The sequence below is a fragment of the Ranitomeya imitator genome, chromosome 3 (assembly GCF_032444005.1).
Source record: "Ranitomeya imitator isolate aRanImi1 chromosome 3, aRanImi1.pri, whole genome shotgun sequence".
Classification (NCBI taxonomy): domain Eukaryota; kingdom Metazoa; phylum Chordata; class Amphibia; order Anura; family Dendrobatidae; genus Ranitomeya; species Ranitomeya imitator.
This window is the reverse complement of record NC_091284.1, coordinates 710,365,976-710,390,101: the sequence shown is the minus strand read 5'-3', so window position 1 is coordinate 710,390,101 and position 24,126 is coordinate 710,365,976. Positions and strand designations below refer to the sequence as shown.

Genomic DNA, 24,126 nt, shown 5'->3' with positions numbered 1-24,126 from the left:
AAAAAAACATAATACATATAAACACACAGGTACTACAAATGACGAAGGCACCTTAATAGGGCATTCCATTTCAAAAGTCATTTTCAGCCATAGTGAAATATAAATAGCTTCAAAAATAACAAAGTGTCACATTAGGATATAAAGACTCTGGGGAAAGAGGTCTCGGAGGAATCAAATTTGATATATTTATTACCTTAAACCCAGACTTTCTTCATTGAACAATATATCTAATCAGGTAGGTGATGCGATACCATTTGAGTGTACAATGAGCCGGTAGGGCCGTTATCAGTGCCACAGCCATTGCTCTCCCCTTACACACAAGCATCTATATTGCAGTCAGACTAACACTTTTTATGCAGCTAATAATACATTGTGATGGATGTTCTAGAATGATGAAGACCTTGGTGTTATAAATTACAGGAACAGAAAACATTTTTTTTACAATTGCTGTAGTTGGATCAGGCAAAATTTCCATTGTGCTAGAAGTGAAGAGCATATTTTAATGTTTTTTTGGAGGGGGGGATCTGTGCACTTTTATGGTGCCGTGTGTGGGCATGCAGCATAATCCATACACCTACCTATATAAGATATTCATTTTAGCTTTATCTCAGAAGACTTCAGGTCAATGTAATAATTTTCATTTTCACTTCTATTCTTTCAGGTGAGATATTTACTACTGAATTTAATTGGTTAATAATATATACATTTAGGTTAACATTGTTGTAATCGAATGAATACATGGACTGGCTATATGCTAAGCGCACGGTATTCTCTTGTGCTTCAGTCATTACCACGTACTATCGTTATGTCAGACCTAAATAGTACATTTAGCATCTAATGAGCCCAGAGGATGCTGCCAGGCAGACACAATCTAAAAGAAGAAGCAATGTAACTGAAAAAAGTGCAAAAATTCTTTGTTTTGTGTAATGCTAATAATAACCAATATCACAGTCAGGTAAGGCAGACCACATTACGTAAAATAAAATTACAAACAAATATTGAAAGGAAGAGTTTATTCATTTTTATTTAATGATTAGGTATAACGCAAGATCTGTCATCATTTGTGCGTAAGGGCAGATGTAGGGCTCATGTAGACGTCTGTAGATCTCAATCCGATCACGGACCACTAAAGCACAGTCTGGCCGCAGGTCTTCCAGCTGGAGCATAATAGCGTCATATATTTCTAGGAGTCTGTCACTCTCGGTTTGGGGTACCCGCAACGGCCAGTCTGTGTCAGGGTCGCCAACTTAACTTTTTATTAATTTTCTGGGCAATTTATCAAAAAATCAAAAACAAACACATTTTTGCAGACACATAATAAATAATTACAATTACATGTCTACAACCTAGAATTCTGATATGAAGACATTAGCTGTAGTCACTGTAAACTAAAGTGGTTATAATTACAGTAAAAACAATATGTAAGGGTAAGTTCACACTGGGCGTTTTTGCTGCTTTCTTTCTGCAGCAAAACCTGATTCCTTGGCAGGAAAGAAAATGCTGCAAAAAGGCAGGTTTAGGTGCTTTTTTGGTGCGGTTTTTGGTGTGTTTTTTGGTGCGGCTTTTGGGCTAACTTGTGTCTCTTTGTCCATGCAAATGTGCATGACTTTTCTGCAGAAAAAAAGGCTGCAAATAATGATACCTGCGTTTTTGCAGTTCTTTTTTCAACACCCATTCAAGCCAATGGGTGAGAAACGCTGGAAGAAGTGAAATGCTCTATGTCCAAAAAAAAGCAGCAAAGCACAAAATCCTGATAACAAAACAAACATTGTGTGTGCATGAGATTTCTGAAATGTCATAGGCTGTGCTAGTACTGTAAAAGCAGCTGAAAATTAGCATAAAAAAGCAGCAAAAATGCCCATTGTGAACATACCCTAAAAGTTTTCTCAGCTTCAAAAAATTAATGTACACCTTACATTTTTTATATGGAGAGGACAAAAAAGTGCCTTATATTTACAGATTAATGTAATTTCTGCACGGTTGGCAATTCTAGCCTGCGCATTGCAGTCCATGATCGGACATAAATCCACAGACGTCTTCATGAGCCTTAAACAGGGTAGTTTAGAAAGCGGACTGTAGAAAACGGACATGTGAATGCAACCTAAAAGAAAATGTATATGGGTTTTTATGCATTTAATGAAAAATAAAACATCAAAAAAATTGTGGTGTGAAAGTGACAAAAAAACATTTTTTTTCACGCACAACATTATTTTACACTTCATTGAGATTTGAAATCGAACACTATTAAAGTGAACCTGATTTCACGGCTATTTTTCTCCCATAAAACACAAGTCACTACACCTATTGTGTAGTGTGTGGAGAAAGCGGAGAGTGTAATAGGATATATGGCATGCTTCTCATCTCTTCATAGCAGGTGATGTTACCTCTGTATATCACTTTTCCCAAAAAAGAATAGTATTTCCTCCCTATGCAATCAGCAGGATTCTGTTGTTAATAAAAAAAAGAGTGCAGATTCCTATGTATGGGATAGATCAACTGACTTCATTTGACACAGAGTTAAACAGTATGCCTAATGAACACTCTTTTAGCATCTGTAGGGTTAATAGGGCCCTAGGGATACCTCTGTCATATGCACGTTGCCCCCAAATGTACACAGCAAACACAGTGCGAACATAACTACCCTATACAAGTTCCCTAAATAAATCACATCCATATCTTACCCTTTTTTACATTATTTTTTAATTTTATTAATTTCTTCACTGCTGCTAATTGCTGTATCACTATAGATGTCATTGTAATGTAGAATAGGTATAGGAGCAATTAGTTACATAGGAAACATAAATAAGATTGCATCTGTAATATGTAATAATGAAGAATGAAATATAATGTTTTCTTAATCTTACTGATGAACACACCACTTCATTAGCCAAGAGGCACCATGTATTTTAATAGTCCAGCAAAGACATTAGAGTGCAATGTTATATACAGTGGGGCAAAAAAGTATTTAGTCAGTCAGCAATAGTGCAAGTTCCACCACTTAAAAAGATGAGAGGCGTCTGTAATTTACATCATAGGTAGACCTCAACTATAGGAGCCAAACTGAGAAAAAAAAATCCAGAAAATCACATTGTCTGTTTTTTTATCATTTTATTTGCATATTATGGTGGAAAATAAGTATTTGGTCAGAAACAAACAATCAAGATTTCTGGCTCTCACAGACCTGTAACTTCTTCTTTAAGAGTCTCCTCTTTCCTCCACTCATTACCTGTAGTAATGGCACCTGTTTAAACTTGTTATCAGTATAAAAAGACACCTGTGCACACCCTCAAACAGTCTGACTCCAAACTCCACTATGGTGAAGAACACAGAGCTGTCAAAGGACACCAGAAACAAAATTGTAGCCCTGCACCAGGCTGGGAAGACTGAATCTGCAATAGCCAACCAGCTTGGAGTGAAGAAATCAACAGTGGGAGCAATAATTAGAAAATGGAAGACATACAAGACCACTGATAATCTCCCTCGATCTGGGGCTCCACGCAAAATCCCACCCCGTGGGGTCAGAATGATCACAAGAACGGTGAGCAAAAATCCCAGAACCACGCGGGGGGACCTAGTGAATGAACTGCAGAAAGCTGGGACCAATGTAACAAGGCCTACCATAAGTAACACACTACGCCACCATGGACTCAGATCCTGCAGTGCCAGACGTGTCCCACTGCTTAAGCCAGTACATGTCCGGGCCCGTCTGAAGTTTGCTAGAGAGCATTTGGATGATCCAGAGGAGTTTTGGGAGAATGTCCTATGGTCTGATGAAACCAAACTGGAACTGTTTGGTAGAAACACAACTTGTCGTGTTTGGAGGAAAAAGAATACTGAGTTGCATCCATCAAACACCATACCTACTGTAAAGCATGGTGGTGGAAACATCATGCTTTGGGGCTGTTTCTCTGCAAAGGGGCCAGGACGACTGATCCGGGTACATGAAAGAATGAATGGGGCCATGTATCGTGAGATTTTGAGTGCAAACCTCCTTCCATCAGCAAGGGCATTGAAGATGAAACATGGCTGGGTCTTTCAACATGACAATGATCCAAAGCACACCGCCAGGGCAACGAAGGAGTGGCTTCGTAAGAAGCATTTCAAGGTCCTGGAGTGGCCTAGCCAGTCTCCAGATCTCAACCCTATAGAAAACCTTTGGAGGGAGTTGAAAGTCCGTGTTGCCAAGCGAAAAGCCAAAAACATCACTGCTCTAGAGGAGATCTGCATGGAGGAATGGGCCAACATACCAACAACAGTGTGTGGCAACCTTGTGAAGACTTACAGAAAACGTTTGACCTCTGTCATTGCCAACAAAGGATATATTACAAAGTATTGAGATGAAATTTTGTTTCTGACCAAATACTTATTTTCCACCATAATATGCAAATAAAATGTTAAAAAAACAGACAATGTGATTTTCTGGATTTTTTTTTCTCAGTTTGTCTCCCATAGTTGAGGTCTACCTACGATGTAAATTACAGACGCCTCTCATCTTTTTAAGTGGTGGAACTTGCACTATTGCTGACTGACTAAATACTTTTTTGCCCCACTGTATGTTATATGTTTTGAATAGAGAAGAACAAATTGATTTTGGTGAATCTAAAAATTTCAGGTTTCGATTTGCGCAAATCTAACACAATGTTGACCAGCTAGCCATCATTTTGATGGATTCTTTCCTGGGCTTTGAAGGGGTTAAAGTAAATAAAGACAATATATTCAACTGTCGTAGGTCCTCACCCTACGACACCACAATTCCCCACTATCACTGATCCTCCAATGAGGTCTTCGATTCTTCTGGCACATGGTGGTCACGTGGACGGCCATGCCTGTCTGAGACATCGGTGCTGGAAGAGTCGAAGACCGGCACGGAAAACTGGGGATGACTGGGAGCTGCATGCAGGACTAGTGTAAGGAATCCATTAAGGGCCTAGGAGAGATGAGCATAATGTATTTTTGTTAATTTGCAACCTTCTTTTCTACCCTCTGTTTATGATGCTTTCCTATCTGAAGACAAAAATGTAATTGCATCCAACAGATTCTATTCAGACAGAATTAAATCTACCCAAAAGGAATTTCCAGAGATTCGCTCATCTTTAGTCTTGACTGCCTTTAAGAAATTTTACACTACATTTCCTGATAAAAAGTGCTATTTCTTACATTTAAGATTATTCTGGTTGAAATACAGGTTGAAACCACCATGATCCACTATTGTAGCATGTGTGTGTCATCTGTAGTCACCAAGTAAACAATGAAGGAACCATATAAAATAGCAAGTAATTACATTAAGGAGTTATCCGGCACCATTTTTTTTTCTTATGGGCCTAAGAATTTACAGGCAGGTAGTTTCTAACTACCTACCTGTTGTGACCGACACTTCTCTTGCCAGCGATTCTGCAGCTTCCTGTGACGGAAGGTCAACAGAGCAGCTGCTTCTCTTCCGCTCTGCTCTGTTGACACGGCCTGACTACTGATGTCATGCTGATTGACAGCTGGCTCTCCGCTGCCTGATTATAGGGAGCCAGCAGGCAATCAGCATGATGGTCTTGCCCCGTTGACAGAGCAGCCTGGAGGAAGAACAGCCGCTCTGTTGACATGAAGTAGCAGAATAGCTGTTAAGAGCGGTCTGGGATCTCTCTGAGCCAGCGTCGGGCAGAAAAAGGCCCTGCCTGTCAGTTCTTAGCCACTTGAGAAAAAATTAAAATAGTCCCGGATAACAACTTTAATACAAGATAAGCAAAGTAATTATGAAGTTACTAGTTATTAGTTGTGGGATGTCATGCGTTTTAGTTCAAAATACCTAGTTATGCTTTGAAGGGGTTATGAATGGAGCTGGGCTGCAGTATCTAACCCACACTATGAACAAGAGCGTCACTTTTTCTGGAAGCCCTGCTTTTCTTGTCTTGCAACCTATAGAATTGGCTAAATACTGCTGCAAAACTGTAAACAATATAACTTCTTTACAGAAATATTTTACATGGCAGAGTGGAACAACACACATTTTACAGAATTCATTCTTCTTGGACTGACAGATAATCGTAAACTCGAGATCGCGCTTTTTGTGCTCTTCCTTATCTTCTACATTCTCACCATTACCGGTAACCTTGGCATCTTAGTGGCTATCAGAGCAGATTCTCGGCTCCACACACCCATGTATTTTTTTCTCAACAATCTATCGTTCTTAGATCTGTGCTATGCCACCGTTATCACGCCCAAAACATTGGTGAATTTTATGTCAAAGTCAAAAACCATTGGTTACAAAGAATGTGCTGTTCAGATGTATTTTTTTGCTGCTTCAGTGACCACTGAATGCTTCTTATTGGGCATCATGGCCTATGATCGCTATGTGGCGATATGCAACCCACTGCTATATTCAGTAGTCATGAGTAAAAGAATTTGTCTGCAGTTTGTGGCTGGGGCATACACTCTGGGATACCTCAATGCCACCATACACACCATCACCACTTTCCGACTCCCATTCTGTAAGACCAACAAGATTGATCATTTCTACTGTGACGTTCCTCCTCTCCTGAAACTGTCATGCACCAAGACCACCATGAATGAAATACTGATGTTTATATTTGGAGGATTTACAGAAACAAGCTCCCTCACCACCATCATAGTCTCCTACACCTACATAATAAGCAGCATCCTTAGAATTCGCTCAGCGGAGGGGAGGAAGAAGGCATTTTCCACCTGCGCTTCTCACTTTACAGCTGTCACTATATTTTACAGCACCATTCTCTTCATGTACTTGAGACCATCTTCCACTTATTCCATGGACCAGGACAGAGTTGCATCTGTGTTTTATAGTGTCATTATACCAATGCTTAATCCTTTGATTTATAGTTTGCGGAACAATGAAGTGGCACACGCCTTAAAGAGAATTAAATCAAAATATTGCTGTAAAGGCAAATAAAAGAATCGACCATTTAATGTCTATTTATCTGTAAGCATTATTGTACAGTTTGAATGTTTGAATGTATTTTGTTCTAATAAAGAGTGTAATGATTACAATGTTGAATTTGTTTTTTTCTCTCAGTGGGAACAATTCCACAAATAAGTAGAATTACTATAATTTTACTAACATGTTGTTTGAAATAAAAATGTGCAGATCAGTGAGAAGAAACTAAGAGTCCTAACCTGAAACACAATCTCTATATACAATTCTGTATGTTTAGATGTATTTGTTTATGTCAGGGGTGGGGAACCTCAGGCCCCAGGGCCCTTTATGGCCCTCGATGACCTTTTATCCGGCCCCCGGGCAGATTCTCAGGGACCAAAGTGCTTTGGCAGGGATTTGTTTTCTGATTGCCACCCACTCATTAATTTCACTACTGAACACTGAAGGCAGGGCCGGCATTAGGGGCAGGCAGACCAGGCAGCTGCCTAAGGCCCCCACTCCCCCAGGGGCCCACAGCTAGTGGCACATCATGCAGCTGCTATTGGGCCCCTGTGAGGCAGGGTGGCCCACTTGCTGCCAGCGCCGACTCCCCCGCCGCCGCCACATTGAACTATACCGGCGTCTGCTGGTACATTTCAAAGCAATGATGGAGGAGAGAGCGTTAGCCAACGCTCCCTCTCCGATTATTCCCTGCTCTGCCTCTGACAGTGCAGCCGCTGAGACAGGAACAGGAAGCAGCACGGGCACCAGGAGAGGTGAGGATTGTGTTTTTTTTTTTTTTCACTATAACAGTGAGTACTGCACTGTGGGGCCATTCTCGGGGGGATGCAGGCTGTGCTATATACTATGCGGGCTATGCTATATACTGTGCGGGTTGTGTTTTATACTGTGTGGGCTGTGCTATATACTGTGCGGGCTGTGCTATATACTGTGTGGGCTGTGCTATATACTGTGTGTGCTGTGTTATATACTGTGCGGGCTGTGCTATATACTGTGCAGGTTGTACTATATACAGTACTATGCGTGCTGTGCTATATACTATACGGACTGTGTTATACACTATGAGGGCTGTGTTATATGCTATGAGACTGTGTTATATACTATGCGGGCTGTGCTATATACTATGGGGGTATATTATATTCTATGGGGGAAGCTTTGTTATATACTATGTGGCTGTGTTATATACTATTGGGGGATATATTATATTCTATGGGGAGGCTGTGTTATATACTATGGGGGTATATTATATTCTATGGGGAGGCTGTGTTATATACTATGGGGGGTATATTATATTTTATGGGGGAGGCTGTGTTATATACTATTGGGGGTATATTATATTCTATGGGGGAGGCTGTTATATACTATTGGGGGTATATTATATTCTACGGGGGAGGCTGTGTTATATACTATGGGGGGTGTATTATATTCTATGCAGGAGGCTGTGTTATATATATTTGACTGTGTTATATACTATGGGGGTTTATTATATTCTATGGCGGAGGCTGTGTTATATACTATGGGTGGTATATTATATTATATGGGGGAGGCTGTGCTATATACTATTGGGGGGTTATATTATATTCTATGGGGGAGGCTGTGTTAAATACTATGGTGGTATATTATATTCAATTGGGGGAGGCTGTGTTATATACTATGTGGCTGTGTTATATGCTATGGGGGTACATTATACATTATATTATATGGGGAGGCTGTGTTATATACTATGGGGGTACATTATGTTTTATGGGGGCTACATTATATACTATGGGGAGGTGGGCAGTATTATATTCTATGGGGGCTACATTATATTCTATGGGGGGCTGTACACTTTTCTCATACCCCAAGTTCGGACAACAGAGCAGGTGGAGGCGTTGGTCTGCTCCTTTCACCCAAATGTATCTTTCAGGTTATCCCCAAGTACCCTCACTTGTCTCCCTTTCTTTTGAGGTCAATGCAGTCAGACTCTACATCCCCTTCTCCATGCCAGTGGCAGTGGTGTATCGTCCTCCCAGCCCCTCTCATCAGTTCCTGGATCACTTTGCCACCTGGCTTCCTCACTTTCTTTCCTGTGACATCCCCACCCTCATCATGGGTGATTTCAACATCCCCATTGCTTTTCCCATCTCCCCATCTGCTTCTCACCTTTTATCTCTAACCTCCTCTTTCGGCCTCTCGCAGCATACTAACTCTCCAACGCATGATGACGGAGACTCCCTCGACTTGGTCTTCTCCCAGCTTTGCTCAGTGGACGATTTCACAAACTCCCCTCTCCCGCTCTCTGACCACAACCTTCTTTCATTCTCTATCAAGGACTGCCATACCGCCCAGGTCACCCCCACTTTCCACACTTATAGAAACATACAGGCCATTAACACCCAGAAACTTGTGAAGAACTTGCAGTCCTCATTGGCCTCTATCTCCTCCATCTCATGTCCTGATTCTGCACTGAAGCATTACAATGAAACCCTGCAAAGTGCCCTGGATGAAACTGCACCTCCTATACATAGAACAACACGGCACAGACGGCGACAACCGTGGCACACACTGCAAACACATTTCATGCAGTGGTTCTCCAGGTGCACTGAACTTCTGTGGAGAAAATCTAATCTACCCGAATATTTCATCCATTATAAGTTCATGTTTAAAACATACAACTCTGCCCTCCACCTCTCCAAACAAACCTATTTTAACACCCTCATCACCTCCCTGTCCAATAACCCTAAACGTCTCTTTGACACTTTCCAGTCCCTACTCAACCCAAAGTGCAGGCCCCAACCACAGATCTCCCCGCTGATGATCTGGCCAATTACTTCAAAGAAAAAATTTACCACATCCGACAGGAAATTATCTCCCAACCCCTTCATACCATGCACTGTCCTCCCTCCCCCACAGCATCTAGTTTACTCTCTGACTTTGAACCAGTTACAGAAGAAGAAGTAATCAGGCTCCTTGCATCTTCTCGCCCGATCACTTGCACCAGTTTCCCCATTCTGACACATCTCCTACTGTCCCTTTCCCCAGCTGTCACCTCTCATTTAACAAAAATATTCAACCTTTCTCTATCTTCCGGTATCTTTACCTCCTCATTTAAGCATGCCATCATACATCCACTACTTAAAAAACATCCCACGATCAAAACTGTGCACTAATTATAGACCTGTCTCTAATCTTCCCTTCATCTCTAAACTCCTCGAATGCCTGGTCCACTCCCGTCTTACCCTCTATCAGATAACTCTCTTCTCGACCCTCTTCAATTTGGTTTCCGCACTTTACACTCTACTGAAACTGCCCTCACTAAAGTCTCTAATGATCTACTAACAGCTAAATCTATTGGTCACTACTCCATGCTAATTCTCTTGGATCTCTCCGCAGCATTCGATACTGTGGATCATCAGCTCCTCCTCACTATGCTCCGCTCCATCGGCCTCAAGGACACCGTTCTCTCCTGGTTCTCCTCCTATCTCTCTGATCGCTCCTTCACTGTATCTTTTGCTGGTTCCTCCTCCTCTCACCTTCCCCTTACTGTTGGGGTTCCTCAAGGATCAGTCCTAGGCCCCCTCCTCTTCTCTTTGTATACTGCCCCTATTGGACAGACAATCAGTAGATTTGGGTTCCATTACCATCTCTATGTTAATGACACCCAATTATACACTTCTCCTGATCTCATGCCTGCCTTTTTAAAAAACACCAGTGATTGTCTTACCGCTGTCTCTAACATCATGTCCTCCTTCTATCTGAAACTGAACCTGTCAAAAACTGAACTCCTCATGTTCTCTCCCTCTACTAACCTATCTTTGTCTGACACTGCCATCTCCGTGTGTGGTTCCACCATTACTCCCAAGCAACATGCCCGCTGCCTTGGGGTCATTCTTGATTCCGAGCTTTCCTTCACCTCCCACATCCATTCATTGGCTCGCTCTTCTTATCTGCATCTCAAAAACATTTCTAGAATTCACCCATTTCTTACTTTTGACTCTGCAAAAACTCTTACTGTTTCACTTTTTCATTCTCGTTTGGACTATTGTAACTCTCTTAAACGGCCTCCCTCTTACAAAAGTCTTCCCGCTCCAATCTGTTCTGAATGCTGCTGCCAGGATTATATTCCTCACCAACTGTTACACCGATGCCTCTACCCTGTGCCAGTCATTACACTGGTTACCCATCTGCTCCAGAATCCAGTACAAAACTATTACCCTCATTCACAAAGCCTCCCTGGTCTCAGCCTACCACCCTACCCGTGCTGTCCATTCTGCTAATGACCTGAGGTTAGCATCCTCAATAATCAGAACCTCCCACTCCCGTCTCCAAGACTTTTCACGTGCTTCGCCAATTCTTTGGAATCTACTACCCAGGTTAATATGATTTATCCCCAATCCCCACAGTTTTAAGCGTACCCTAAAAACACATTTGTTCAGACTAGCCTACCGCCTCAATGCATTAACCTACTGTAATTATCCCTGTGTGGCCCATTCGTATAAGTTAAACCAAAATCAGGTTCCTCGCATCATGTTCTTATACAATTTATGCAGTTAATAGCCCTCTGTGTCTGTACTGCTACATACTTAGGCTGTTAACTGGTTCATGCAGCTTTACATGAACATGAACAATTGTTACCATCCACCACTTGTGTCTCCCCTTTTTCCTCATAGTTTGTAAGCTTGTGAGCAGGGCCCTCACTCCTCTTGGTATCTATTTTGAACTGTGATTTTTGTTATGCTGTAATGTCTATTGTCTGTACAAATCCCCTCTATAATTTGTAAAGCGCAGCGGAATATGTTGGCGCTATATAAATAAAATTATTATTATTATTATTATTATTATATTAGATTTTATGAGGGAGGATTGCATCATACTCTTTGATAGGGCTACATTATATTCTATGGGGGGCTGTATTATATTTATATTCTATGAGGGGTGATTGCATCATAATCTATGAGGGGGCTACATTATACCATCCATTTCCTTTCCACTTTCTGCCGCCTTCAACTCTAAAATATTTCACGGATCCGTACATTCCTAAACCAAGAATCTGCAAAAACCCTAGTCCATGCCCTCATCATCTCCCGCCTTGACTACTGTAACCTCCTGCTCTGTGGCCTCCCCTCTAACACTCTCGCACCCCTCCAATCTATTCTAAACTCAGCTGCCCAACTAATCCACCTGTCCCCCCCCCCGCTATTCCCCAGACTCTCCCCTCTGTCAATCCTTTCACTGGCTCCCCATTACCCAGAGACTCCAGTACAAAACCCTAACCATGACATACAAAGCCATCCACAACCTGTCTCCTCCATACATCTGTGACCTCGTCTCCCGGTACTTTCGTACACGCAACCTCCAATCCTCACAAGATCTCCTTCTCTACTCCCCTCTTATCTCCTCTTCCCACAATCGCATACAAGATTTCTCTCGCGCATCACCCCTACTCTGGAAATCTCTACCACAACATATCAGACTCACCTACCATCGAAACCTTCAAAAAGAACCTGAAGACCCACCTCTTCTGACAAGCCTACAATCTGCAGTAACCACCGATCGACCAAACCACTGCACGACAAGCTCTATGGCTACGTTCACACTAGCGTTCTGCTAGTGTGCGTCGCCTTAGCGTCGGGCGACGCAGCGGCGACGCACGCGTCATGCGCCCCTATGTTTAACATGTGTGTTGCGTTTTGCAACACTTGCGTCTTTTTTGCCGCTAGCGTAGGACCAAGAAAACGCAACAAGTTGCATTTTTCTTGCGTCCGATTTTCGGCAAAAAACGACGCACGCGTCGCAAAACGCAGCGTTTTTGCGTGCGTTTTGCTGCGTTTTTGTGTGCGTCGTGCGTTGCATTGCCGACGCAGCGGCGCGCAACGCTAGTGTGAACTTAGCTTATCCTCACCTACTGTATCCTCACCCATCCCTTGTAGATTGTGAGTCCTCGCGGGCAGGGTCCTCTCTCCTCCTGTACCAGTTGTGACTTGTATTGTTCAAAATTATTGTACTTGTTTTTATTATGTATACCCGTCCTCACATGTAAAGCACCATGGAATAAATGGCGCTATAATAATAAATAATAATAATAATAATGAGGGGGCTGCATTATATTCTATGGGGGTTACATTATACTCTGTGGGGTGGTTGCATTATACCATTATACTCTGGGGGGTGACTGCATTATGCTATATGAAGTGGCTACACTATGCTATATGTGGGCTGCATTATACTGTATCGAGGACTATGGGGAATACATTATACTATATGAAGAACTATGGGGTGCATTATACTATGGAAAGTGAATTGTACTACATGGATGACTATGGCGGTGCATTATACTATATGGAGCACTATGAAGAGTGTATTATACTAGTTCGCATCTCGGCTTCAGGAAAATGGCCGCCGCGATCTCCATCTGCGCACGCGCGGCATCCCGCGGCCATTTTCCTGAAGCCCCGGGCAGCAGAGGACTCCATATGTGCACGCGCGGCCTCAGGAAGATGGCCGCCCCCACAGATCACCAGGGAAATAGCACCGACCGCGCGTTTTTTCTTCTCCTGCCCAGTGGATTCAGAAGATGGGCATGCGCAAACCACTATGCCACCAACGGAAATATATGCAAGATCTGGGGGAAGAAACAGCGATGTCGCCACGCCCATATGACCTGACCAGCCTGATTGACAGGCGAAAACGGTGACTTTGGTAAGTTATTTCGGTAGCATAGGTGGGGAATCAGGGTACACAAAATACACTATAGTAACGCACAGCTCAGGCCCTATTTAACAGTATTTTTATCTCATACTGAAAAAACGGGGTGACAGGTTCCCTTTAATATATGGAGGACTATGAGGAGTGTATTATACTATATGGAGGACTATGAGGAGTGTATTAAACTTTATGGTGGACTATGGGAAGTGTATAATACTATATGGAAGACTGAGTGTATTATACTATATGGAGGACTATGGGGCATATTATATGGAGGACTATGCGGTGTGCATGTTACAATATGGAGGACTGTGGTGCACATTATAATATATGGAGGACTATGGGGTGTATTATACTAAACAAGCAAAATGCTGCATATTCATCAAGTGATTGGATTGTTTATGCCAGAACAAAAATCATTGTTCTCAGCAGCACATCGCCGGCGTAAACTGTAGGTGTGCTGCTGATAACGTGATACTGTATGGTGATCTGTTAATGATCTATTAGTGATTGTTCTGTCCCCATCATTCTTTCCAGACAGTGGAAAGAGGCCAGGAAACAAGTGTTGAATGATTTCAATATTGTCGATCTCGCTTGTTTAGCGGCCTGAACTCAGCGCATGTAAATACAACCGAAATGCTTCTGTGTGATATGCAATATGTTAGCATTTGGGGCCCTATTTTAAACTTTGCCTAGGGCCCCACTTTGCCTAAAACTGGCTCTGACTGAAGGGCATGCAATGAAAGATTACGTCCTGACACCAGTGCCAGAGTCAGGATGTACTTTGTGGGCGGAGTTTGTACGGCCTCCGAAAGATGGTGTTAATATCTACATGGCCCTTTGCAGAAAAAAGATTCCCCACCCCTGGTTTATGCCATACATAGAGCATGTGCATGAAGTCATTTAATGTTGAAAAGAAAGGGGCTAATAGTAGAGATGTACAAATACAAGGAGGTCAACACAAAAAATAGTCTTAAAGGGGTTTCCCACGACTATATTTTTTAACTATGGGCCTAAAAAATAAGTAGTTGGTAACAGAGGCAACTATCTGCCTGTTTTACATGGCGGCAGCTTACAGTGATCACCAACAGCTCCTGCCAGCAAATCAGCTTCTCCACATCAGCAGAGCAGCTCTTCTACTTACGGGCTGACCTGTTGACTGGGTATGAGTGCCGGCATCATGCTGATTGAACGCTATCTCCCTGCAGTTAGGCAGCTATCAATCAGCATGACATTGGCAGAGCAGAGTGGAAGAGTGAACAGACAGAGTAGAGGAGTAGCAGCTGCTTTGTGAACCTTCTGTCACCAGAAGGTGCTAAATCCCCAGTAGGAACGGTCTGTGACTGCTCCATGCCAGCTGAAATCGGCACCAGACACAACAGGCAGGTAGTTACCAAGTACCTGCCTGTTAGCTCTTAGGCCTGTAGTAAACAAATTACATAGTCCTGGATAGCCTGTTTAAAGCATAGGTAAAATTAATCCCATCTTGCTATTTTTCTCGTTATATGCAATCCAGATTTCTTACAGTGGGGAAAAAAGTATTTAGTCAGCTACCAATTGTGCAAGTTCTCCCACTTAAAAAGATGACAGAGGCCTGTAATTGATATCATATGTAGACCACAACTATGAGAGTCAAATTGAGAAAACAAATCGAGAAAATCATCTTGTCTGATTTGGCAAGATTTATTTAGCAAATTATGGTGGAAAATAAGTATTTGGTAATTAACAAAAGTTCATCTCAATATTTTGTTATATATCCTTTGTTGGCAATGACAGTGATCAAACGTTTTCTGTAAGTCTTCACAAAGTTGGCACACAGTGTTGGTGGTGCGTTGGCCCATTCATCCATGCAGATCTCCTCTACAGCAGTGATGTTTTGGGCCTGTCGCTGGGCAACACAGACTTTCAACTCCCTCCAATGGTTTTCTATGGGGTTGAGATCTGGAGCCTGTCTAGGCCACTCCAGGACCTTCATATGCTTCTTATGAATCCACTCCTTCGTTGCCCTGGCGGTGTGCTTGGGAACATTATCATGCTGAAAGACCCATCCACGTTTCATCTTCAATGCCCTTGTTGATGGAAGGAGATTTGCACTCAAAATCTCAAGATACATGGCTCCATTCATTCTTTCATGTACACGGATCAGTCATCCTGGTCCCTTTGCAGAGAAACAGCCCCAAAGCATAATGTTGCCACCCCCATGCTTCACAGTAGGTATGGTGTTCTTTGGATGCAACTTAGCATCCTGTCTCCTCTAAACACGACGAATTTTGTTTCTACTAAACAGTTCTACTTTGGTTTCATCAGACCATATGACATTCTCCAAATACTCTTCTTGATTATCCAAATGCTCTCTAGCAAACTTCAGACAGGCCCAGAAATGTATTGGCTTAAGCAGGAAGACACGTCTGGCACTTCAGGATCTGAGTCCCTGGCGGCGTAGTGTGTTACTGATGGTAGCCTTTGTTACGGTGGCTTTATGGAGGTCATTCACTAGGTCCCCCGTGTGGTTCTGGGATTTTTGCTCACTGTTCTTGTGATCGTTTTGACCCCATGGGGTGAGATCTTTCATGGAGTCCCAGATTGAGGGAGATTATCAGTGGTCTTGTATGTCTTCCATTTTCTTATTATTGCTCCCACAGTTGATTTAATCACACCAAGCTGCTTGCCTATTGCAGATTAAGTCTTCCAAGCCTGGTGCAGGGCTACAATTTTGTTTTTGGTGTCCTTTGACAGCTCTTTGGTCTTTTCCATAGCGGAGTTTGGAGTGTGACTGTTTGGGGTTGTGGATAGGTGGCTTTTATACTGATAAGTTCAAACAGGTGCCATTATTAGAGTGAATAGTAATGAGTGGAGGACAGAGGAGTCTCTTAAAGATGAAGTTACAGGTCTGTGAGAGTCAGAAATCTTGCATGTTTTTAAGTGACCAAATACTTTTTTCCACCATATTTTGCAAAATAAATCTTGCCAAATCAGACAAGGTGATTTTCTGGATTTGTTTTGTCATTTTGACTCTCATAGTTGTGGTCTACCTATTATGTCAATTACAGGCCTCGCTCATCTTTTTAAGTGGGAGAACTTGCACAATTGGTGGCTGACTAAATACTTTTTTCCCCACTGTAGATGCTGCAATACCAATTATATCTATTATTATAATTAATACTAATGTATTTCTATACATTAAAACTGGGATAAAGGGGGATAATTTTACCTTTCATACTTTTTTATTTTTATATATATATTTTAAACCTTTTTTTTTTACGTATCTTCAGTAGATACAAAAACCTTGTATCATTGCAGTACACAGAATACCACATTTGTCAGCACAGGATTTATCAACTTTAAAACATTGGAAAACGTCAAAACATTCGTGGAGCCCTGCCTGCGTCAGGAAGCTGTAAGAAGTCACAGGTCAGAAAAAATTCCGGACGCCATTGACAAAAGCTTGTTGAAAACGGACTTTGTTGGGGATGGAAATGTCAGATACCCAGGGCTGACATCAGGGCATTAGTGCTGTTACTGCTGTATGCTGCCTGGTGAGCAGCAGCACAGAGGGGCCCGCAGGTCCGGGGCCTTGCTCTTGTGTTTCTGCTGATTGGGCCCCATCGTGCACTAAAATAATGTGCACTGCGGTGCACATGTCAGCACTGGGGCCCAGGAGCCTTTTTGGAGTTGTGCATGGCCGTCTATCCTAATCGGCTGCGCAGCTCCTGGTCGGCTGTAGCTAGATTGTATGGGCTCCTTTCAGGTCCTGACTACAGCCCATACATTCTAGCTGTCTCAGTAGTCAATGTGCTAGAATGTATGGGCTCCTTTCAGGTCCTGACTATAGCCCACACATTCTAGCTGCTTCACTGCTGAAAACACTAGACACCCCGAGAACGACTGCGGAAAGTATTAAAAAAAAGTTTTTGTTTTTTTAAATGGGGGAGGTGGGGGGGAGTGAGACTGCACATGATGAAGTTTGTTTGAGGGGGTACTGCACATGATGAAATGATAGGGGGATAGGGGGCTGCAAATGATGAAGGGGGACTGCAGATGAAGTGAAGGGGGATAGGGGGCTGCAAATGATGAAGTAATGTGGACTGCGAATGATGAAGTGGGGGTGATGGGGACTGCAAATGATTAAGTGGGGGTGATGGTGACTACAAATGATGATGTGGGGGTGATGGGGACAGCAAATGATGAAGTGGGGGTGATGCAGACTGAACATGATGATGTGGGGGTGATGGGGACTGCAAATGATGATGTGGGGGTGATGCAGACTGAACATGATGATGTGGGGGTGATGGGGACTGCAAATGATGATGTGGGGGTAATGGGGAGTGCAAATGATGAAGTGAGGGTGAGGGATGGGGACAGCAATTGAATTGAATGTGGGGAGTGGGGAGAGCAAATAATGATGAATTTTGAGGATCGGGGAGTAATCGATGCATTGAATGTGGGGAAGAGCAGTTGATAATGAATAGGGGGGAGAAAGAGAAGACATGACAATGAATTGAAGCAGAAGGGGCATGTAACTATAATGAATTGGGGTAAGGGTTAGAGCGGGAGTTACATAGTGGGGGCGTTGAGGATAAAGTGACTGGTAATGAATTGGGGGAAAGAGTACAGGTGCTAATTAATTTCTATATTAAATGGGGAAAGTGGCTATGTATAGATAATGGGGCACAGTGGTGGATTATAATTTATATATGGAATGGTGGGTTGTATAATAACCAATTATATATTAACCCCTTCCCGACCTTTGACGCCAAGTAGGCGTCATGAAAGTCGGGGCCAATCCGGCCTGTGACGCCTATGTGGCGTCATGGAAAGATCGCGTCCCTGCAGATCGGGTGAAAGGGTTAACTCCAATTTCACCCGATCTGCAGGGACAGGGGGAGTGGTACTTTAGCCCAGGGGGGTGGCTTCACTCCCCCCCCCCTCCGGGGCTACGATCGCTCTGATTGGCTGTTGAAAGTGAAACTGCCAATCAGAGCGATTTGTAATATTTCACCTAAAAAACTGGTGAAATATTACAATCCAGCCATGGCCGATGCTGCAATATCATCGGCCATGGCTGGAAACACTGATATGCCCCCCCCTAACTGCCACCGATCTCCCCCCCAGTCCTCCGTTCTGTGGTCCGCTCCCCTCCGTCGCCCTGTTTGCTCCCCTGTCCTCCTGTCCACACCCCCCATGCTCCTATGCCACCCCTCATGCTCCGACGCCCCCCGTGCCCCGATCTCCCCCCTCATACTTACCGAGGCTCCCGGTGTCCGTCCGTCTTCTTCATGGGCGCCGCCATCTTCCAAAATGGTGGGCGCATGCGCAGTGCGCTCGCCGAATCTGCCGGCCGGCAGATTCATTCCATGTACATTTTGATCACTGTGATAAAACCTATCACAGTGATCAAAATAAAAAAAAAAGTAAATGAACTCCCCCTTTATCACCCCCATAGGTAGGAACAATAATAAAATAAAGAAAATATTTTTTTTTTCCACTACAGTTAGAACTAGGGTTAGGGTTAGGGTTAGGGAATGTGCACACGTATTCTGGTCCTCTGTGGATTTTTCCGCAGCGGTTTTTATAAATCCGCAGTGCAAAATCACGGATTTACCGTGGTTTTTCTGCGGATTTCACTGCCGTTTTCTATTGGAGCAGTTGTAAAACCGCTGCGGAATCCGCAGAAAGAAGTGAAATGTACGGAATGTAAACCGCTGTGTTTCCGCGCAGTTTTTTCCGCAGCATGTGCGCAGAGTTTTTTGTAAACTCATGGGAAACTGCTGCGGACCCGCAGCGGTGGAAATGCTGTGGATCCGCAGCGTTTTCCGCATTGTGTGCACATACCCTTAGAACTAGGCTATGTGCACACGTTGCAGATTTGGCTGTGGATCCGCAACGGATTGGCCGCTGCGGATTCGTAGCAGTTTTCCATCAGCTTTACAGTTCCATGTAAACCTATGGAAAACCAAATCCGCTGTGCCCATGGTGCAGAAAATACCGCGCGGGAACGCTGTGTTGTATTTTCCGCAGCATGTCAATTCTTTCCATCAAAGTCTGCATTTCAAAGCGTCACTACTTCCCTTCTGAGCCCCGACGTGTGCCCAAACAGTGGTTTACCTCCACATATGGGGTACCAGCATACTCAGTGCAAACTGGGCAACAACTATTGGGGTCCAATTTCTCCTGTTAGGCCGCCGTCACATTTGCGAGTTTTACGGACGTAAGAGCGCAGAAACTACGTCCGTAAAACTCGCAAAAAATACGGCACAATTATTCTCTATGCCCCTGCTCCTATCTGCCGTATTAAACTGATCAGTATTATACGGCTTTCTACGGCCGTAGAAAATCGCAGCATGCTGCGTTTGTCACCGTACTGCGCAAGAAATACGCCAATGAAAGTCTATGGAAGCGTGAAAAATACGGATTACACACAGACAAGCAGTGTGACTTGCGAGAAATACGCAGCGGTGTTAGAGAGAAAAGCCGGTAATTCAGTGCGGTGTACAGTAAAATCACACTGACAGCTTCCAGTCCAATAGGTAGAATAAATGTGTACACATAGAATAGGTATATATATATATATATGTCAGTGAGACACATATATGTATATATATTAATATTTTTTCCAGCGCTATACAGCTTGAAAGCCGGTAATTCAATTACCGGCTTTTTCTTTCTCCTTCCTAAACCCGACATGATTTGAGACATGGTTTACATACAGTAAACCATGTCTTCTCTCCATTTTTTTTGCAGATTCCACATTACTAATGTCAGTAGTGTGTATCTGCAAAATTTGGCCGTTCTATCTACTAAATTAAAGGGTTAAATGGCGGAAAAAATTGGCGTGGGCTCCCGCGCAATTTTCTCCGCCAGAGTAGTAAAGCCAGTGACTGAGGGCAGATATTAACCCCTTTCTGCCATTAGACGTACTATTGCGTCCATGTGGGGTGGGCTTTACTTCCCAAGGACGCAATAGTACGTCATATGCGATCGGCAGCGCTCACGGGGGGAGCGCCGCCGATCGCGGCCGGGTGTCAGCTGTTTATCGCAGCTGACATCCGGCACTATGTGCCAGGAGCGGTCACGGACCGCCCCCGGCACATTAACCCCCGGCACACCGCGATCAAAGATGATCGCGATGTGCCGGCGGTACAGGGAAGCACCGCGCAGGGAGGGGGCTCCCTGCGGGCTTCCCTGAGCCCCCCGCAGCAACGCGATGTGATCGCGTTGCTGCGAGGGTCTCACCTCCCTCCCTGCTCCCTCCAGCCCCGGATCCAAGATGGCCGCGGATCCGGGTCCTGCAGGGAGGGAGGTGGCTTCACAGAGCCTGCTCAGAACAGGCACTGTGAAGCAGCCTGCACTCCTATCAGATCAGTGATCTGACAGAGTGCTGTGCAAACTGTCAGATCACTGATCTGTGATGTCCCCCCCTGGGACAAAGTAAAAAAGTAAAAAAAAAAAATTTCAAATGTGTAAAAAAAAATAAAAAAAAATATTCCAAAATAATGAAAAAAAAATAAAAATATTATTCCCATAAATACATTTCTTTATCTAAATAAAAAAAAAAAAACAATAAAAGTACACATATTTAGTATTGCCGCGTCCGTAACGGCCCGACCTGTAAAACTGGCCCACTAGTTAACCCCTTCAGTAAACACCGTAAGAAAAAAAAAAAAAAAACGAGGCAAAAAACAACGCTTTATTATCATACTGCCGAACAAAAAGTGGAATAACACGCGATCAAAAAGACAGATATAACTAACCATGGTACCGCTGAAAACGTCATCTTGTCCCGCAAAAAACGAGCCGCCATACAGCATCATCAGCAAAAAAATAAAAAAGTTATAGTCCTGAGAATAAAGCGATGCAAAAATAATAATTTTTTCTATAAAATAGTTTTTATCGTATAAAAGCGCCAAAACATAAAAAAATGATATAAATGAGGTGTCGCTGTAATCGTACTGACCCGAAGAATAAAACTGCTTCATCAATTTTACCAAACGCGGAACGGTATAAACGCCTCCCCCAATAGAAATTCATGAATAGCTGGTTTTTGGTCATTCTGCCTCACAAAAATCGGAATAAAAAGCGATCAAAAAATGTCACGTGCCCGAAAATGTTACCAATAAAAGCATCAACTCGTCCCGCAAAAAACAAGACCTCACATGACTCTGTGGACCAGAATATAGAAAAATTATAGCTCTCAAAATGTGGTAACGCAAAAAATATTTTTTGCAATAAAAAGCGTCTTTCAGTGTGTGACGGCTGCCAATCATAAAAATCCGCTAAAAAACCCGCTATAAAAGTAAATCAAACCCCCCTTCATCACCCCCTTAGTTAGGGAAAAATTAAAAAAATGTATTTATTTCCATTTTCCCATTAGGGCTAGGGTTAGAGTTAGGGCTAGGGTTAGAGCTAGGGTTAGGGCTAGGGTTAGGGCTAGGGTTAGGGCTAGGGTTAGGGTTAGGGCTAGGGTTAGGGCTAGGGTTAGGGCTAGGGTTAGGGCTAGGGTTAGGGCTAGGGTTAGGATTAGGGCTAGGGTTAGGGCTAGGGCTACAGTTTGGGTTGGGGCTAAAGTTACAGTTAGGGTTTAGATTACATTTACGGTTGGGAATAGGGTTGGGATTAGGGTTAGGGGTGTGTCAGGGTTAGAGGTGTGGTTAGGGTTACTGTTGGGATTAGGGTTAGGGATGTGTTTGGATTAGGGTTTCAGTTATAATTGGGGGGTTTCCACTGTTTAGGCACATCAGGGGCTCTCCAAACGCGACATGGCGTCCGATCTCAATTCCAGCCAATTCTGCGTTGAAAAAGTAAAACAGTGCTTCTTCCCTTCCGAGCTCTCCCGTGTCCCCAAACAGGGGTTTACCCCAACATATGGGGTATCAGCGTACTCAGGACAAATAGGACAACAACTTTTGGGGTCCAATTTCTCCTGCTACCCTTGGGAAAATACAAAACTCGGGGCTAAAACATATTTTTTGTGGGAAAAAAAAGGATTTTTTATCTTCACGGCTCTGCGTTATAAACTGTAGTGAAACACTTGGGGGTTCAAAGTTCTCACAACACATGTAGATTAGTTCCCTGGGGGGTCTAGTTTCCAATATGGGGTCACTTGTGGGGGGTTTCTACTGTTTAGGTACATTAGGGGTTCTGCAAACGCAATGTGACGTCTGCAGACCATTCCATCTAAGTCTGCATTCCAAATGGCGCTCCTTCCCTTCCGAGCTCTGCCATGCGCTCAAACGTTGGTTTCCCCCAACATACGGGGTATCAGCGTACTCAGGACAAATTGGACAACAACTTTTGGGGTCGAATTTCTCCTCTTACCCTCGGGAAAATACAAAACTGGGGGCTAAAAAATAATTTTGGGGGGAAAGATTTTTTTTTTTAATTTTCACGGCTCTGCGTTACAAACTGTAGTGAAACACTTGGGGGTTCAAAGCTATCACAACACATCTAGATGAGTTCCTTAGGGGGTCTAGTTTCCAAAATGGTGTCACTTGTGGGAGGTTTCTACTGTTTAGGTACATTAGGGGCTCTGCAAATGCAATGTGACACCTGCAGACCATTCCATCTAAGTCCTCATTCCAAATGGAGCTCCTTCCCTTCCGAGCCCTCCCATGCGCCCAAACAGTGGTTCCCCCCCACATATGGGGTATCAGCGCACTCAGGACAAATTGGACAACAAATTGTGGGGTCGAATTTCTCCTTTTACCCTCGGGAAAATACAAAACTGGGGGCTAAAAAATAATTTTTGTGGGAAAAAATTTTTGTTTTATTTTTACGGCTCTCCATTATAAACTTCTGTGAAGCCCTTGGTGGGTCAAAGCGCTCAGCACACATCTAGATAAGTTCCTAAGGGGGTCTACTTTCCAAAATGGTGTCACTTGTGGGGGGTTTCTACTGTTTAGGTACATTAGGGGCTCTGCAAACGCAATGTGACACCTGCAGACCATTCCATCTAAGTCTGCATTCAAATGGCACTCCTTCCCTTCTGAGCCCTCCCATGTGCCCAAACAGTGGTTCCCCCCACATATGGTGTATCATCGCACTCAGGACAAATTGGGCAACAAATTTTGGGGTCCAATTTCTCCTGTTACCCTCAGGAAAATACAAAACTGGGGGCTAAAAAAATAATTTTTGTGGGAAAAAAATTTAGTTTTATTTTTACGGCTCTGCATTATAAACTTCTGTAAAGCACTTGGTGGGTCAAAGTGCTCACCACACCTCTAGATAAGTTCCTTAGGGGGTCTACTTTCCAAAATGGTGTCATTTGTGGGGGGTTTCAATGTTTAGGCACATCAGTGGCTCTTCAAACGCAACATGGCGTCCCATCTCAATTCCTGTCAATTTTGCATTGAAAAGTCAAACGGCGCTCCTTCCCTTCCGAGCTCTCCCATCCGCCCAAACAGTGGTTTACCCCCACATATGGGCTATCAGCGTACTCAGGACAAATTGTACAACAACTTTTGGGGTCCAATTTCTTCTCTTACCCTTGGGAAAATAAAAAATTGGGGGCGAAAAGATAATTTTTGTGAAAAAATATGATTTTT

General features: G+C 43.4%; 1 protein-coding gene across 1 annotated transcript; it reads left to right on the top strand.

Moving 5' to 3' along the window:
• Positions 1 to 678: 678 nt before the first annotated feature.
• LOC138672287 (olfactory receptor 8U9-like) lies at positions 679 to 6,998 on the top strand. The gene is made up of 2 exons (XM_069760244.1): positions 679 to 955; positions 5,964 to 6,998. Exon 2 carries the CDS (start codon positions 5,975 to 5,977, stop codon positions 6,914 to 6,916), a length of 942 nt encoding a protein of 313 aa, XP_069616345.1. The 5' UTR covers positions 679 to 955; positions 5,964 to 5,974; the 3' UTR covers positions 6,917 to 6,998.
• The last annotated feature ends 17,128 nt before the right edge of the window (positions 6,999 to 24,126 follow it).